We start from the raw sequence: 18,883 nt of genomic DNA, 5'->3' as shown, positions 1-18,883 counted from the left end.
CCAGAATAACTAAAAGGTCTTACATCCGTTGACCTGATAAAAGTATACATATATGGTGCTCCTAAAAGGCGAGACAAGTTTAAAAAAAATGAACTCGCCTCATTAATTTAATCAACCAATCGATTATTTATTCAAATAATTTATCGACCACCCAAATTTGCTACATAGAATACAACATTAAATTAAATTACCATAGTAGAAAGAATTTAATGATAGTAATGTAGCTACTGGTTTGGCTGTGTCTGAAAATCAAAAATATTACTTATTTTCCAAAATAAAGCAAATTGCTGATCAAACATTGGTCTATCACTATAAAAAATAAAACGGAGACCCTAAAATGGTCACTCATTTGTAAGTAAAATAGATATAGCTTGCTAGTGTGGGGTGACAAATATAAATGCCTTTTTTTTTCTTAAATATAAAGGTGTGATTTGAAACTTTTATATTCAACACAAAGATACTCTATTTATATAAATTAAAAATAGAAAGAAAGAAAGAAAATATTTACAGTCAAGACTCCTAATTCAAAGGTTTGCTAAATGATTAAACAATTTAATTAATTAATTATTAATTGCACCTCCAAAGTTATGGATTGGTTGGTTGGTTAGATCTCTTAACCACTAGGGTTGTACGGGCACCATTTCCTGTGCTGTGTCTTGGGTAAATACAGCCTGGTGGCGCCCATCTCCCGCCAGGCCAGTCTCATTTAATACATTTCAGGGAGGAATGTAGCAAAAGTGGGAAATCAAAAAATATTGCTAGTCTTTTTTCACTTTAGCTAAACCAAACTGCATTCTTTATTTTAGTCCTGTCAATATTAATCCATTTGCTATACGTTTTTTTTCATTCGTTCACAAGAAAGGCTTTCATAACTGACATAAATACAATGGAAAAACTGTCAGTTCTTATAATAATAATAATAATAATAATAATTTCCTTGTATTGTCATTCTGTGTAACAATGTACACAGAACGAAATGTCGATTGCACCTGACCCGTTGTAGCGAGCCGATGCAGCCGCAGCCAACAGAGGGCGCCGCCGACCACTTTTTAAGTCTTAGGAATGACTCGGCCGGGGCGCGAACCAGAACGTCTACTGCTTAGGTCGCCAACCCTTTTGAAGCGGAGAGCTCATTTTGTTGTCGTTGATCAGCACAAAGGTCTACCAGTTTGATATAAATTTCCAAATCAACAGTTTATCATATTATTGCTAAGCCGTTACCATGTGTCATGTCCAGCATGGTCGCCGTGGCGACCGGCTGGCCCCGCCCCCTTGGCACCGGCTGTAGCAGATTTTCTAATTTGCGTGGGTGCTTCTTAAGGGCGGGTTTTGGGGATTGCCGGTTCATTGCATTACTTTGCATTATTTTGTTCTGTTTGACTTGAGGAAACCTGTACTTGCCCGTTCTGAGTAAAAGCCTGTTTTGTGAGTATTCCTAGTCCTGTAAGCCTGTTTTTGTTTTTGTCCCTGAGTGTTGGACGACTTTTATTTCCTTAATAAAAGTAACTGATCGTTAACGCGAATGAGTTCAGCCTTCCTGCCTCCGATTTGGTCTGGTCTCGTGACACCATGTCATCATTATGTAAGTACCAAGCTGTAATTTAAAAGAAGAACAGTTAAAATAGGTGCAGGTAACCACAAAAACATGTGCTTTGGGTAAGGGCATTGAGTGTTTTTTGGAGGAATCGATCATGTATTAGGGCAGCACGGAGGCACGGTGGTTAGCGTGTGTGCGTCACAGTTCTGAGGTCATGGGTTCAAATTCAGCTACCAACCTTCCTGTGCGGAGTTTGCATGTTCTCCTCGTGCTTGCGTGGGTTTCCTACGGGCACTCCGGTTTCCTCCCACATTCCAAAAACATGCATTTCAGGTTAATTGGCCGGTCCATATTTTCCCTAGGTGTGAATGAGTGAGCGAATTGTCTGTCCCTGTGTGCCCTGCGACTGGCTGGCAACCAGTTCAGGGTGTCCCCTGCCCACTGCCCGAAGATGGCTGGGATGGGCTCCAGCACCCCCGCGACCCTACTGAGGATAAGCGGTGCTGATAATGGATGGATGGATGATCATGTATTAAAAGGCATTGATCATCTCAATGGCTTCTCATGCCTGTTAGAAATCAAAACGCCCCAGAAAATCAGATCTGGTCTGTCGGCTACCCAAGTATTCAGAAGGGTAGTTGGTGACAGTGGGGACCTTTGTCATCGAGGAATGTGAACTGTGAGCCGTACTTTGCTTTTCCCATGTACGTAACAGCTTCCATTATTTTGGAATCGTTTTCAAATCAACCTTGAATGGCGGTATTTCAAAGGTCAGAGAGGGTGGATTTTGAAGCTGAGAGGTTTTAGTCCAGCTCAAAGGTGTTGGATGTGTTTGAATTCAGGACTTTCTTGTACAAAATGCTCTTAAATTCTGTCCTCAATACCAATTCAAATACATTTGATATTTTGCAGCAGATCCATCAAGGTCAACCAACATTCTTCATGTGATGAAGGAGGGCACAGTCTAGTCTCTGTGTGCTTCTCGCATCAAAGCAAATTTCAACTTCAAAGTTAGTGCTTTAAACGCTGGCGCAGCGTAGTGAAGAGGGCGGGCAAACCGCCAACTGTCCGTGGAAGGTGCCGAAGCCCTGCCGACCTCCGGCAGCAGCCGCCGCATCGCCGGCGCCCCCAAGAAGGTCCGAGCAAAGCGACTCGACGGCATCCAGCCGTTCGATCTGCACCAGGCGGGTGAGCAGATCGGGGATGCTGTAGCCCGCCGTGCTCACTCTCTCGAAAAGCTGCAGGCCGTCACTCATTCCGCCGATCTCGTCGCGTTTTAGGCCGAAACTTTCCGCCAAGTGCCGCCACGTCTTCACCACGGCCGCCTCGCTGCTGTAGGAGGAGCTCAGCATGCGGCTGGCCTTCTCCAGGCAGTCGAATGGGAGTTCGGTGGGGCTCAGGCCTGCGTGGAGACAACAAAAATGCAATTCTGTTATTGTTTGCGATCCATTTCGGCAACTGTTTGAAACTTCATTTTGTTAATGGTATCAAAAACTCATTCTAATGTTCTCTATTACATCTAATTTGAAAATAAATCACTGTGAACACTCTTAAACAATGTTCCCTCTAATTTTCCACGGGTATGAGCGTTCACACAAAGTCCGTGAGCAACGCTTGAAACAACAGTGAGCAACCATAATCCCAAGTGTGGCAAAATAATTCATTATCAAACATGTCCAAAACGAGTTTCCGGCAATGCAAAATGATTTTTCTCTTTTGTATGAATTGACTCATGTACGTTTGCAAAGGTTGTACGGCCTACAAACGTCGTTTGTTCTTACAATTCTTTCACAAGACATCCATTTCTTTTTATTTCCTGATATATTTTGTCGCAAAAAATTAACATTTTTGGAGGCTTATTTAGTCGGTTGTAAGATACAGAACTGTACTTAATCACATTTTTTAGTGGAAGTACAATGTTGGCAACAAGATTCACTTGATATAATTGGAAATTATTTGAATGCAACACAAATCTTTTCTTCTTTTTTCCGTGTTTTTTTCTACTTTTTTTTTTTTTATTCCTTTAAAAAAAATCTCATTGTGTTTATTTTTCCGAGTTGTTACTTTTTTCTTTTTGTTCTCTATTTACTTTGTTCTTTCTTTTCTTTTTTCTGTCTTTCTTCAAATTTTTTCCTTCTTTTTTTCTCTTCCTTTTGTTTCTTTTTTCTCAGCTTTTCACTACTTTTTCGTTTTGGTATTTTTTTTCTTTTTTGTTCTATTCCCCCCCTTCTTTTAAGTCATTTTGGGCATAATTTTACATATTATTTGGTCATGTTGGGATTAAAGAAGCAAAAACAACCTGAAGAGCCGTTTAGGACCCGAAAGAGCCGGTTCCTTTTAGTGAGCCGAGCCGAAGAAGCCGGTTCTCTACTAACTTTACTCAACTTCGTTCCACTTCGACTCGACTTCAAAATACCGCATTTAAGACACAACGTCAGGGGAACCCGTGTATTTTTACCTTCATGCACTTTAACTTTGACTTAAGTCGCTTCTTAATTAGTCATTTTGAGCCCTCATTTTTGTGCGCTCGCTAGATTTTCTTGTGCGCAGAGAATGTGCAAGCAGTGCGCAATTGCGCACGCGCGCAGCTTAGAGGGAACACTGGTAAACATTTTTAAATAGGTATGAAGAAATCAAAATTACACAAAACAAATAAACAACACCCCGCGACCCTAATGAGGATAAGCGGTACGGCTGATGAGATGAGATGAGATGAAATAAACAACATTTAATGTTAGGATCTGGCGAGTCTCCGTCCATCAGAGAGCACCTAATCGGTTTGTAACTGGGACAGGTGCGTCCAATCACCACACACCTGCACCTCACACAAAGTAACCAAAATAAGGTCAACTAAACAACTAAATTATCCAAACGTGAAAACAAAAACCAAACCTCAGAAACAATCATGAAACTGCGATATGATTGGTGACATTGATGGTGAAAAATGAAAATGACCCGACAACGGGTGGTGTCTAAAATGTCGTTATAAAGGATCTGGCTAATTAGGGACAGGTGTGGGATGATTGGACACACCTGTCCCAAACCGTAACAAACCAATTAGATGCCAGCTATTGGACCGAGGTCCGATTAGTTGCCACCTAGTGAACCGAGGTGCGCCATAAAAAAAAAAAAAAAAGAATTAAAGAGCATGGCATGAAATACAAATTTAAAAAGTATATTAAAAACCGCCAACAATCTCTTCAATTCGACTATTCACAATTTTGCTTTACTATTGAGAGCTTCATTTTGATTGCAAAATATGTCACGGTTGCCATGGCGCCCAATTGGCTCCGCCCGTGTGGCACCAGCTGCAGCTCGTTGACAGATTGGCCTTCTGTCTATTTAAGCTCAGTGCTTTCACGCTTCCTTTGTCAGCCCGTCAACGAACTTCTGACCCGCAAGACGTGGGTTTCGACTCGGTCCTGTTCCTGTTGGTATTTCCTGTCGGGTATTGTTCCCGTTTATTTTGTCCAGTTTAATTTCGGTTTCCAGTTTTGTTTCCGTCTATTTATGTCCTGTTTATTATATTCTCCAGTTTTCGTTCCTGTCTAGTTTCTCCGGTTTATTTTCAATATGCTGATTCATTATCTATCCTGTCTGTGCCGTCCTGTCCGGTATTAACCCTATCAACTCGGGCAATTGGAATCGATCTCTGGCTTCTTGTCTTTCCACGTCAGACCGCTGCCTAACGTGCATGAGTCCCCATTTCCCATAAAATAAAAGGCTTGTGTGAGAAACGTCACGTGTTTAGGTCCTGGTCCTGTTCTGGTTCCTGACAAAATGTTTCTTTCTTGTTTTTAAGAACTTTTTTTTACTACAGCTAATAAGCATAATTATATTAAATGTGAGGATGAACTATATGAATTAATAAATATGTATTTGTAATGATCATAATGAGAATTGAAAATCTCAATGTTTTTTTTTTTTCAAATATTTCCACAGTTTGGTTGGTTGATTGATCGGTTGGATCCCTTAACCACTATGGTTGTAATGGAACCATTTCCTGCGGTGTGTCTTGGGCAAGAAGAGCCTGGTGGTGCCCATTCCCCTCCAGGCCAACATATTTTTCCACCCGGTCTTAAATTAGGGACAGTAATATACACTGGGGAAATACTGTCTGATTTGCTCAAAAAATTCTCAATTTTATGTACTTTTACGATGTTTTATTTGAGCATACTTCTCCGTTAAAATAATATACAATAAAAAAATATATATATATTTTTTACTAAGTGTAATTAGCATTAAAAATTGGAATAATTATGTTCTTACATTGCTCCACAGTTGTAGACTGGAAAAATACTAGCCCATTTGCTGATACCATTTCTTGTTTTAATCTAAAATAATAATAATAATAATAGATTAAAGTGGGGGGCAGCGCGGCGGCGCAGTGGTTAGCGCTTGTGCGGCACAGTTCATGTCTTGGGAACCTCCTGTGTGGGTTCAAATCCAGCTCCAGACTTCCTGTGTGGAGTTTGTATGTTCTCTCCGTGCTTGCGTGGGTTTCCTCCGGGCACTCCGGTTTCCTCCCACATTCCAAAAACATGCATTTCAGGTGACTTGGCCGGTCCAAATTGTCCCAAGGTGTGAATGAGCGAGTGAGTTGTCTGTCCCTGTGTGCCCTGCGATTGGCTGGCAATCAGTTCAGGGTGTCCCCTGCCCACTGCCCGATGATTGCTGGGATGGGCTCCAGCACCCCTGCGACCCTACTGAGGATAAGCGGTGTAGCCAATGAGATTAGATGAGAATTAAAGTGGGGAAAGTTATCTGCATATTTAACCTGATTTTGTTTTTAGTTTTTTTTCAGCAACTAACTCTTGTGTAGAATAGTCCAGCATTGTTTCTGCTTTTGTTCTGATTCTCTTCAGAGTGATGTCACAAAAGTGTCATGAACCGGAACGGGATCAGGACCCAAATGCGTGACGTATCTCACACAAGCCTTTTATTTTAAGGGAAACGGCGAGTCATGCACGTCAGGCAGCAGTCTGGCGCGGAATGATAGGAAGCCGGAGGCCGACGAGATCGATACCAATTGCCTGAGCAGATGGGGTCGATACCGAACAGGACGGGACAGACAGGATTGATATCAAAACAGGATATCGAAAATAAACAGGACAAACTAGACGGGAACGAAACTGGAAACCGATCTTAAACAACGGGACGGACAGGATTGATATCAAAACAGGATATCGAAATTAAACAGGACAAACTAGACGGGAACGAAACTGGAAACTGATATTAAACAGGACAGAATGAACGGGAACAATACCGGACAGAAAATACCAACAGGAAACAGGACCTAGTCAAAACCCACGACTTGTGGGGCAGAGGTTCGTTGAAGGACTGAAGGAAGAGTGAGAGCACTAAGCTGAGACAGACGGAAGCAATCTGTCAAAGAGCCACAGCTGGCGCCACACGGTCAAAAAGGTGATTTTGGCAGGTTTGTTTCAGTATTAATTAGCTAAACATCAAATGATTGTTGCAAAAATCTTAATACCGTGCATAGTTTTCTCATTAATGAACCAAAAGCAAACACGATCCTTGCATCTTGAGAAGAACCTACCGTCTGTCGCATTGCACGCCTTAGCGTACTGGTCCAGAATTTTTTTCCTGCGACTTTGCAACATCTGCATAAAAGAAAAAAAAACATGATCCACATGATCCCCAACTCCAGATCTGTTTCCAATCATCAATGCTCATAGCATTTTTTTCAAAGAACCACATTCCTACCGCTGGGTTTTTATTGCTGTTGTTGATTGCGGTCACATTGCTGATGTGGTTAGCGCCGGAGATGTGGTTGACACTGCCCATGTGGCCGGGACTGGGGAGATTGCTGTCGGGGTTCGCTGCAACGTTGGCGGTCCCGTTGCTACAGCGATCGCTGTCCAGGGCACTTGCGGCCAGTAGGCAAAGGTCCGGTTGGTTCCCGATATTCATCAGACCCAAATTGGGGGTCTGGCTGCTGTTGTCCACAGAGTCACGCTTCCCCGAAGTTGCTTCCTCGTCGCTGTCCATGCTGCGGCTCAGAAGCTGTTCGTTCTCTGATGAGGCGTCGTTTTCACTGCAGAAGTACAGTTTTGAACATTATTCACACATATACAGTATTCACTCAATTATCGGGTTTAGAATAGAATACAATAGAATATACCTTTGTTGTCATTGTAACAACATGGGATATATTGTGACAACGAAATTGGACGTGGAACTCCAGTACCACATTTTACAGTGAGGGTAAGGAAAACGAAGAGATAAAGGAACAAAGAAGATGTTTGTACTGTCCTTGTTGTATAGGCTTTGTTTTCCTCCGGAGGGGGGGTGTATGAGGGGGTGAGGGACAGACAGAGATGGGCGGATCCAACTAGATGTTTAATCTTACTGTACACACGGTCCAGTGGTTTTTTTTCCTAATTGCTCAGTCCACGTATTGAATGGAATTGGGAAGTGCTGTCCTTAGACATGCCCGATTAAAGTCGCCGGCGACGATAAAAGCTCCAATTTAGCGCTATGCTAACGTTAGCATCCGGTGGAACGTTAGTATCCGGTGGAACGTAAACAGCAAGCCCAATGACCACAGTTAGCTCTCTCGGTGGATAATCTATTTCATAACCACTCTTAAGTGAATTTCTGTTTTTCCATAAAAAGGTCACACTTATGTTTCTTGAATGAGCTGTCCAATATTAATATATTTGCCACTCTTGTCTTCAAGTTCAGAATTCCGAAGTCTACTCTTTACTTTATATGTTGACACTGGTGTTTTGCTACTATATAACCAAGCTCCTAAAGAAAGGACCTATAAGGTGTTTATATCTCAAACTAGAGACATAATGACAGGACCAGAACGGAAACAGGACGCACTCGTGTAACGTTTCTCACAAGTTTTATTAAAAGAAAGGGAGGGGGTAGCGCCAACGATCCAGGGATTGCTGGACGCGGAAAGCAGGTCGCTCTGAACACGGAAGTGGGACTTCCGTGGCGAGCGATGGTGGTGTCGGGAACAGAAAATAAGGGTCAGTAGCCGGAGAGAAGAGCAAAAACGTGGTCGGGATCGGAAACAAGTCGAAAGCCAGGAGAGGAAAGCACTAAGCTTAACGGGTCGTTATTCGGGACGGTAGAGCAGACGTGGTCGAGATCAAAACAGATCGTAGCGGGAGACAAACAGGAGCAAAAAACGGGACAGGCGAAAAAGGGCTTGTCGTGTAAAAAGAGAGATTCGCAGACGGACCGACAAAGGGGGACTGACAGGACAGAGTTTGAAAACTGACAGGGAGCCAATCGGTCAACAAGCGGCAGCTGGCGCCACATGGGCGGGGCCAATTTGGCGCCATGGCAACCGTGACACATAATGTACTTGTCAATTTGCAACTTCTCACCATGAAAATCTTCAGTTTTGTGGCTATTTCTCGCATGGAAAAGCCTTCATTAGTTCGAACAAGAATATACTGTTAAAGTTATATTTTTTTACCTTTCTGAAAGTTTAATTAAACCCACAAATATTATGCCATAGATACTCGACTAGCTCAGAGGTATGTCAGTTGTATAGCTTCTCTAGCCAGCTAAACTGTTTTCAATTTTGCTAACATCATTGCACAAGGGTTTTCTAATCTTCTGTTTGCCTTGTAATAGAATTAACAGACAAAATGTACTATTCCCACACTGGAGTGATGGTTGCTCGAAATGGGCTTCTATGTCATGATTACTGATGTGAATCAGCTGTGCCCGCTCATTTGGCGCCAACCGCCGCGTTTCCCTGTCACTATTTGAACCCAGCCCTGTCTGTCCCCTGTTGTCAGTCCGTCAGCGAACCTCAGTGTATACTAGGCAAACCTTTTTCGACCATGACTCCCACCTGTCCCGTTTTTGCTCCCGACCTGTTTTGCTCCTGACCACATCTGCTCTCCCATCCCGGCTGACGACCTTTTTTGTCCCCGACTACGTCTACTCTCCCATTCTGGCTTACGACACGTTTCCGACCCCGACCACGCCTTGCTCTCCCAGTCCCGGCTACCAACCAATTTTTCCGTCCCTGATAACGCCATCGCTCACTACGGAAGATCCACTTCCGTCTTCGGATCACAATCCGAGTACGAGAGCGACTTGCTTCCCGCGTCCAGTGAGCATTGGATCGCAGGCGCTGCCCCTCCTCCTTCTTTCAATAGAATTGTGAGAAAACGTTACGCGATTGGGTCTACCCTGTGTGCTGGTCGTGACACTTCTATACACTTATGTAGATACTGTACTTAAAAATTAGACATATGCAGCCAAAATATTAATTTACCATGTTGACAATGTTTAGGGTGTATTTCTGATTAGTTTCTTAATATCTGCATTGGAAAAATATAATTTTCCTCCAAAATAAGGACATTTCTAAACGACCCCAAACTTTTTACCAAAACCAATCGGTTCACTTGTGCCCATTGTGGCAATGCAGTTTCCCTTACCTGGGATATTTTGATGCTGCCCTGTAGGACTTGTAGTAAAGAGATGAGTAATACAAGCAAACTCTGGCTTATTTGCTCAAAAGCTTCATCTGTATTGGTTAAGTTCCTTGGAACTTTTCCATTATATTAACTAACATATAAGTGAAAATGCCACAGTTGTATCAATCCGTATAAAGTGGATATTACAGTTGTATCCATTTATATATAGTGGAAATCCTCTGGCATGCCACATACGAGGTCATTTCGTATAAAGACAGGATACAAAAATGGAGCAAACAATCAGGGTACTTTGTTTTGGTGAGAGACATGAATGAAATCTGCCTTTATTTAATGTCAAAAGTTCAATTCAGTAACAACCTCTTTTTGCATTACGAAGTCGCTTGTGCTTGTCCTCGATTGGGTTGTACGCAAACGGAATGTTAACAGTGTTATTCATTTGACACTTGACATGTAAATGATGAATTGGGATTGCTCCAAAAATCTGAATTCTGATCCCAGTTGAACTATTCCCTGCATTTAATGTCACGGTTGCCCATTGCCCTCACTTGGGCCCGCCCGTTTGGCGCCAGCTTCTGTCTCGTCCTGTCCGGTATCTTGCTCCAGTATCCAGTATGGATCCCGTCTGTCTCGTCCTGTCCGGTATCTTGCTCCAGTCTCCAGTATCTGGTATCGATCCCGTCTGTCCCGTCCTGAGCGGTATCTTACTCCAGTATTCGGTATTGATCCCGTCTGTCCCGTCCTGTCCGGTATCTTGCTCGGCTATTGATCCCATCTGTCACGTCCTGTCCGGTATCTTGCTCCAGTATCTGGTATCGATCGCATCTGTCACGTCCTGTCCGGTATCTTGCTCGTGTATCTAGTATCCGGTATCGATCTCATCTGTCTTGTCCTGTCCGGTATCCTGCTCGTGTAACCACTATCCGGTATCGATCCAGCCTGTCCCGTCCTGTTCGTTATCTTGCTGTTGTATCCAGTGTCCGGTATCAATCGCGTCTGTCTCGTCCTGTCCAGTATCTTGCTCGTGTATCCAGTATCAATCCCGTCTGTCCTGCCCTGTCCGGTATCTTCTCGTGTGTCCTGTATCTGGTTTAGATCTCTTCTGCCCAGCGATCGCCGAATCGCTGGATTTTGTGTTCCCTTGCTTGACTGCCTCGTTCCCGCATAATAAAGCTTCTTTGTCCACCGTTCGTTCGGGTTCTTACATTTAAACATAGTCAGTGATAGTGTGGTTTATCTAGGAACATACAGTATTAATTGAAAAGGACGTGAAGTCAAACCACAAAATGTTGAATAAATAGGGGATTTTTTTAAAGATATTTTAAGATAAATTCACAAATGCTGCTTTATTTAAGACTGATGACACTCCTCTACACAGCACTCTTGGTTTAAAAACTGTCATTTTTAACCAAGAGCACTACCTAGAAAGGTACAATTGCAATTACTACATGAATCTTCACTGAGCTTCATTTTCCTAGTAGAGGTGCAATTCCGGATTGCAAATGTGTTTCACAATGGCTTTTTGTATGTGTTAAATTAAAAAAACCCAAAACACTTTATTCACCAGCCCCCTCACAGCTCACCTCTTGGTGTTTACGAGGTGTGGTGTACCTCACACCCGTGAAACTGCGGGCATCAACAATAACACTTCTGCACAGACTTGTTCTGTGGTGGCTAAATTATAAACATATGCGGCATGAAACTATTTCAAACCTTTTTTTGGCCATGTTGCGACACACATGCACAGAGAAAGCTTTTACGAATAGAAATTTTACATCATTTAACATCTGTCGTGTGTAACTTAATAAATTTATAGATGTGTATCGATGATTTTTGTATGAGGTGTTCTTGTCACAATGAAATACAAAACTATATATCATTTTCGAGAGAAAGTAGTGTTACTTAATAGTTAAGTCATAATAGGAAACAGATATATTTGTTACCTTTTTACTGTCATCTGCGGTGAGGCCTGTAGTTTGTTAAAATCTTCTTTTTCTGAGAAGATGTCCACATTATCTAAAAAAAGAACAAAAGACTAATTAAATAATAGTTCCCTTAAAAATGATATGGACAGGTCATTCATTATCACAGACACGATCAACACGATAACGATTTTTATAAATCATGGTTGGGCAAATATCCTGATATAATCTCACTCTTTGATACTGTCATGATTACCGATGTCAATCACCTGTGCCCGCTCCTTTGGCGCCTACTGCCTCGGACTCTGATTGGCTCCCTGTGCCCATTTATACCAACTCCTTTCTGTCCCCTTTTGTCAGTCCATCTGCAAACCTCAGTTAACACTACGCTAGCCTTTTTCGACCCCCTGTTTTTTGCTCCCGTCTGTCCCCCGGCTTCGACCCATTTTTGATCCTGACCACGTCTACTCTCCTTTCCTGGCTTGCGACTCCCTTCCGATCCCGACCACGTTTTTGCTCTTCTGTCCCGGCTATCGACCTGTTTTTCCGTCCTTGACACCGCCATCGCTCGCTACGGAAGATCCACTTCCGTGCTCGGATCACAATCCGAGTACGAGAGCGACTTGCCTACCGCGCCTAGCGAACACCGGATCGTGGGCGCAGCCCTTACTCTTTCCTTTAATAAAAATTGTGAGAAACAGATACTAATCACGATATTGTGGGCGGATTGTCCAAATTAGGCATAGCTTTTATTGCTTGTTGAACTAAATGATAAAAACAAATAAATAAATAAAACACACTATTGATCTAGCCACCAGAGAGTGCTCCAACTCACCAGATAAAAGACAACTTGGCATTTTTTACTAATGTGCCACTGTAAACGTTGTATCATGATAAAAATGATATACTTTAGTATCTTGACATCACAATATCGCCATTAATGCTCCATTGCTCCTATCAAGTCAAATCAAGTCAAGTCATGTTTATTTGTATAGCCCTTAATCACAAGGAGTCTCAAAGAGCTGCACAGACCACAAATTATTGCAAACCACAGACTATTATTACACCATCCCCTGATCTAAAACCTACATGAGGGCAAGGAAAAACTCAAAAACCTCAACATGAGGAAAATGAAACCTTGAGAAGGAACCGCAAATGAGGTAATCCCCCTTCCATCAACAGAACTACTATGGATTTCTAATTTTATGAAATAATGCAGTAACACGGGTTTTCTTTCCTGTTGGCTTGATTATTAATATACTTCTGGATCTATTTAAATCGCAAAGGTCCTTTGGTCCAATTGTTTGGTACATGGCAAAACATAAATTTGGTCTTAAATCCTTTTTCGTTTGGCTTGTTTGCATTGATGTGGTTTTTATATAAGCGTACACATCAACATTTTAACGATTTCAGCAGATCGTAAGCTCCAAAGATCTTAGTCGAGACAGCTCTAAAAATGTGACTAGTTTTTTCAAAGTAATGGTTACTAAGGTGCTGCCTGTGGACCACTTCTCAAAATAGCTCACCAGCAACATCCCAATGTGAATTTCTAGGAAATTCCATTTCTGCCTGGCAGAAAAAAAGATTATGGACCTTATAAGTGGCTTTACATACATGTAGTGATGATGCCCCCGCTGACTCCACCCACAGAACTGCCTCCACAGAAAGAGAGCAAACTCACCAGCAGTCTGATGAAAATTTTAAAACCCCTAACTGTTCATTTGTAATCAAAATATTAATGATCTTTTCAAGAACGGGGGGTGTAGATTGTGTTCCATTTCAAGGGAATCACACCTTCCAGCCTCCCTGGTAAGGTATTTTTTGGGGTACTGTACTGGACAGGAGAGTCTGTTAGGAGGTTGAATCTCAGATTCAAGAGGACCGGTGTGGTTTTCATCCAGGCTGTGGAACATTGGAGCAGCTTTACTCACTCTGCAGGGTCCATGGGAGTTTGCCTATCCAGTTTACATGTTTTTCGTGGACATGGTGAAGGCATGTTCCTCAGGGGTGCTCCAGGAGTATGGGGTAACACACCATCTCATTCGGGCTTTGCGGTCCCAGCATGCACGGTGCCAGAGTTTGGTCCGTATTGTCGGCAGTAAAATGGATTATTTTCCAGTCAGAGTTGGATTAGGTCAAGGCTGCCCTTTGTCACTGATTTTCTTCATAACGTTTATGGATGGAATTTCTAGGCTCAGCTTCGGTGGAGAAGGTGTTTTCTTGGAAGCCTCAGCATTGCATCACTTTTTGCAGATGATGTGGTGCTGTTGGCTTCCTCAAGCCGGTATCTTCAGCTCTCACCGTGTCAGCCATCATGCGGTAGGTCATGGCGAAGAGGGAGCTGAGCTGAAAGGCATGGCTCTCAATTTACTGGTCCATCTACGTTCCTACCCTCACCTATGGTAGTGAACTGTGGGTCACGACCGGAAGAACAATATTTCGGATACAAGTGGCTGAAATGAGAATTCTTCCACAGAGTGGCTGGGCTTTCCTTAGTGATAGGTTGAAAAGCTTGGTCACCGGAAGGGATTCCGTATAGAGCCGCTGCTCCTCTGCATTGAGAGGAGCCGGTTCAGGTGGCTTGGGCATCTGATAAGAATGCCTCCTAGACACCTCCTTTTGGAAGTGTTTCGGGCATGTCCCACTGGCAGGAGGGCCAGGGATCAACCAAGACATGCTGGGAACACTTCAGGATCCAGTCGTATGAGATGGATGAAGTGGGGACAGAGAGGTCTAGACTTCTGTGCTGAGGCTGCTGCGGCCTGACCCCAGATCAACGGGAGAAAATTGATGGATGGATTTAATTATGTATGGACGGACTGAGATCTTTTCTTCCTCATGCCATGAGGCTCTTTAACTCCACCCGGGGGAGTAAAAGCCCACATTAAACCCCACCCTCACATTGCATACTACCCTATTTTTATTACAGTGTGTATATTCCGTAGCACTATTTAAATACTCTATATCAACACATTATATTGGGTATTTTTGTATTTGACATCTTTTATTTTACTATTTTATTTTTCAACACAAGGATACTGCTGGAAGTGTAAATTTCCCTACGGGGATGAATAAAGAATCTATCTATCTATAGTGTGTGTATGTATGTATGTAAATCACCCAGTGTCTTCATACAAGGCATATGTTTAAGTGGATGCCTGAGCCTATTTTAACATTGCACCTAATAATAGCAACTTAGTAATAACATAAAAATAACATAGTAATAATGTAAGAATTTTTTATTTTAGAGATGCATATCAAACGGGTTGCACTGTGCCACAATCTGTAACAAAAAAGTAGCTCACAGCTTCAAAAAGCTTAGTGACCCCTCCCTTAACGCGTTTCTAAAATTGCAACTTGAAATACACCAAGACAAAACTTCGAAACAATGCAGCAATTAATCCAAGAGTACTGACTACTGGCGTCAAGTCGGCTACTTGGGAAAATCGATAATACCGACTAATTGCTATAATTTAAATGTCTTTACAAACGTGGCCCACAACTATTTTTATTCCTAAAAGATGACATTACTTCAGGCATTGAAGTCATTGTGGTGTAAAAACCAAAGCTATTACAGTTCGAATCAGAGTGTTTGTGGGTCCACATGGCTTGCTCGGTTTGCATTTGAAAATTGTTAATTAAAGCAAGTATCTGTGCGAGGTTTGAGGTTTGGGGAATGGTTAAATCGCATCTATTACGGTCGACAAAGTGTGGGTGGGTGATCATTCATGACTTTTCATCTCAAAAGTGACAGCTAGAGCTTGGAGCCACGGCGCCTCGTCTACGTATAAACACGATATTACCCGCTCTTAAGGCGCCGACATGTTTTGTTGTGAATTATAGACCAGTTAATTGCCCTCATTTCAATGATTGTATCATTAAATCTATGGATTGCCAAGCTTTTAGTCATTATATTATTAAGTCTATATTTAATCAGTCCTGTCTTACCGCAGTACGTGCACATTAGCCGGCACATGAAGGAGAACAGAGCATCATTGTCAGTCCTAAAAGATGCCTTAAGGGGATGCATGACTTGATCTGGGCTGGTTTCACATTCCAAGATGTATTTATCACGCCGCATGTACATGCACGGTGTGTGAGCACCAATGAACTGAATATTATGCCCAAAAATAAAGTTTTTTTAATCCATGCATGCTGTTCAAGGCACATGGTTCACGCATCCCTCAACCGCATGCGTGCATGCTATGTCAAGACCAGAACGGAGACAGGACCCACTCGCGTAACGTCTCTCACAGTTTTATTGGGAAGAAGGGAAAGGAGTGCACACACGATCCGGTGATCGCTGGTCGCGGGGAGCAGGTCGCTCTGAACGCGGAAGTGGCACTTTCGTGGCAAGCGATGGCGGTGTCGGAAGCAGAAAAAAAAAAATGTCAGTAGCCGGGATAGAGGAGCAAAAACGTGATCGGGATCGGAAACAAGTCGAAAGCCAGGAGAGGAGAGTAGACGTGGTCGAGATGAAAAAAACGAATCGTTATTCGGGATGGAAGAACAAATGTGGTCGAGATCAAAACAGGTCGAAATTCGAGACGGGAGAGCAGACGTGGTCGAGATCAAAACGGATCGTAACGGAAGACAAAAAGGAGCAAAAGACAGTACAGGCGAAAAAAGGCTTGCCGTGTAAAAACAGAGATTCGCAGACGGACTGACCACCAGGGGACTGACAGGACAGAGTTTAAATACTGACAGGGAGCCAATCTGTCAACAAGCTACAGCTGGCGCCACACAGGCGGGGCCAATTGGGTGTCATGGCAACCGTGACATGCTATACAGAATGGAAATTTTGATTTACACGCGTTTTTAACTCATTTCGTGCCACAACAATTAAATACGTTTTCAGAAGCTTTGTCCTTGATTGCCATTATGTAAAAATCAGTTTTTCTTGTTTCATTTAAACTTTTTTAAAAACAGCTCTTCTAAAGGCTTGCTCAACAGTTAGCATCAAGCATCAGTATGATAAATCACCATTAGATTGCAGGCTATGCCTTGATCAGATCTTTGTCCACACATTTAGTCAGCCCCTACTTCCTTTTTTTTAAGGGAATGAGTGTGTGTAGGCTGCCCCACGCAGCAAGTAGATGTACTGAAGCAGTGTGGTGAGACTCGCAAGGCATAGAGAAATAGGCCATGGTGACCGAAAACGTGTGATGGCAACACGAGTCAGGAAAGTTCTTGCATTGTTCATGCATAGCTCATGCATAAGTTCAGTGTTCTTGCAAAAAAACGTTATTTTGCAAGCAAAGGGTCCCTTGTGTGAAGGTATCACAAAGGCAAAAACGTGAAAGTTCTGCATGAAATGTATAAATTCATTGAATAATTCTCAGAAGTTTTGACATGTCCTATGTCTATATAGCTACAGTACTACATTTTTGTAGGCCTTCAAAAACGAGTCAAAATGGGAAAATTGTCTGTCTCCAGCTTTCCTCGTTTGAGAGAAAAATCATCTGGCATTGGATGGGTTAACTAGATACTAGGTAATCTCCGGGGACGAGCACAGTCCTTTCTTACATTCCGTGTTACTAAACAAACTTTCTTCAAATCAGGACGTACAAGTTTACTTTTCTGAGTTGTCAAAAACACTTTAGAGTAAACTAATTTTGCTTTGCAGGATTTTGAAAAAAAAAAAAATCTCATTTACTGTCACGAAAGCAAAGCTGGAAATCGTAATTATAGTCTTTCTTACTGCAATCAGGATGCTTCCTGCACTACTGCAATTACCCAAACGTATGATTTTCACCATAGTTTCATTCATTTTCAACCACGTATTTTCCAAAGTTTGTGAGGGGAGTTTACAGAAACTTTTGATAACCTTAAATCACTTTATATTTAAAATTCCGTCTTAAAATAGAGGATTTTTTTAACAAAATATTAATTTTTAGGCTCGAAATTAATAGTTAAGAATGGATAAAAAGAGATACTGTCATGATTACTGATTAGTATCACCTGTGCCCGCTCATTTGGCGCCAGCCGCTGCGGGCTACCTGATTGGTTCCCTGTCCCTTTTCAAACCCAGTCCTTTCACTCTCCGGTTGTCAGTCCGTCAGAGAACTGCTGTTGTTACAAGTGAAGCATTTTGACCCTGACTCCTGCCTGTGCCGTTTTTGCACCCGTTTTTCCACCCGTCCATTCCTGATCTACCCGTTTGTCTCCGCCTCCGACCTGCTTTTTGATCCCGACCACGTTTGCTCTCCCGTCCCGGCTTACGACCCGTAGTTGATCCCGACCACGTTTTTGCTCTCCTGTCCCGGCTATCGGCCTGTTTTTCCGTCTTTGACACCGCCATCTCCCTCTACAGAAGATCCACTTTCGTATTCGGATCACGATCCGATTGCGTTAGCAGCTTGCCTCCCGCGTCCAGCGAGCACCAGATCGCGGGCGCTTCCCTTCCTCTTTCTATCAATAAACTTGTGGTTAACACTACGCATTTGGGTCCTGATTCCGTTCTGGTCGTGACAGACACAAAACATTTATTTACTTTTCACTATTTAAAAAACACAGGTTAAATTTTGCAAAATGTTAATTAAGCACGGCTAATGAAGGACCATGTGGCCATGAAGTCAACAATTATCAATCAGTTTGCATGTCAATTTCTTATTGTAAGGCTTAGACGTCTATGTTTTCAGAGCTCTACATACGCTTCTCGGTAAGTTTATTCTGCTTGTTTCTGTTTTCAATATTGGACTCCTGCAAATAAGATTGCATAGCATGCCATGGTTGCTCGTTGTTTTGACAATTGTTTCTCGTTATCTTAGCTATTATTCACTGTTTACATCATCGTCACTTCTGGCCAATAATGTTACCGTTTGTTGATATCCACACCCTTTAAGAAAATCTGCTTTTGTAACCTTGGATATTTAATAAAAAGAAAGTGCTCAGAAGAGGACCTTTAAAACAGGTTGGATTTTTACATTTTTAGGGTTTAGGTACAGTCTTCTTCTGTTCTCCTTCCAAGTTAAAAGAATATTAATGTTTTC

The 18,883-nt window shown here is 42.4% G+C and overlaps 1 protein-coding gene across 2 annotated transcripts in view; it reads right to left on the bottom strand.

Annotated features, from left to right (window-relative positions):
* Nucleotides 1-1,575: 1,575 nt before the first annotated feature.
* The window catches only part of edar (ectodysplasin A receptor), a 58,218-nt gene continuing 40,910 nt past the window's right edge, over nt 1,576-18,883 (bottom strand). For both annotated transcript variants that reach the window (XM_088352660.1, XM_088352659.1), the window contains exons 9-12: nt 11,913-11,985; nt 7,265-7,595; nt 7,098-7,161; nt 1,576-2,939 (exon numbers count right to left, since the gene is read on the bottom strand). In XM_088352660.1, the coding sequence (XP_088208786.1) occupies nt 2,557-2,939; nt 7,098-7,161; nt 7,265-7,595; nt 11,913-11,985 (851 nt within the window). In that variant the 3' untranslated portion in view covers nt 1,576-2,556. The remainder of the gene's footprint in view (nt 2,940-7,097; nt 7,162-7,264; nt 7,596-11,912; nt 11,986-18,883) is intronic.

This window comes from Urocampus carinirostris, chromosome 14 (assembly GCF_059441175.1).
Source record: "Urocampus carinirostris isolate Australia breed hairy pipefish chromosome 14, RoL_Ucar_1.0, whole genome shotgun sequence".
Classification (NCBI taxonomy): domain Eukaryota; kingdom Metazoa; phylum Chordata; class Actinopteri; order Syngnathiformes; family Syngnathidae; genus Urocampus; species Urocampus carinirostris.
This window is presented reverse-complemented; position numbering and strand designations above follow the sequence as displayed.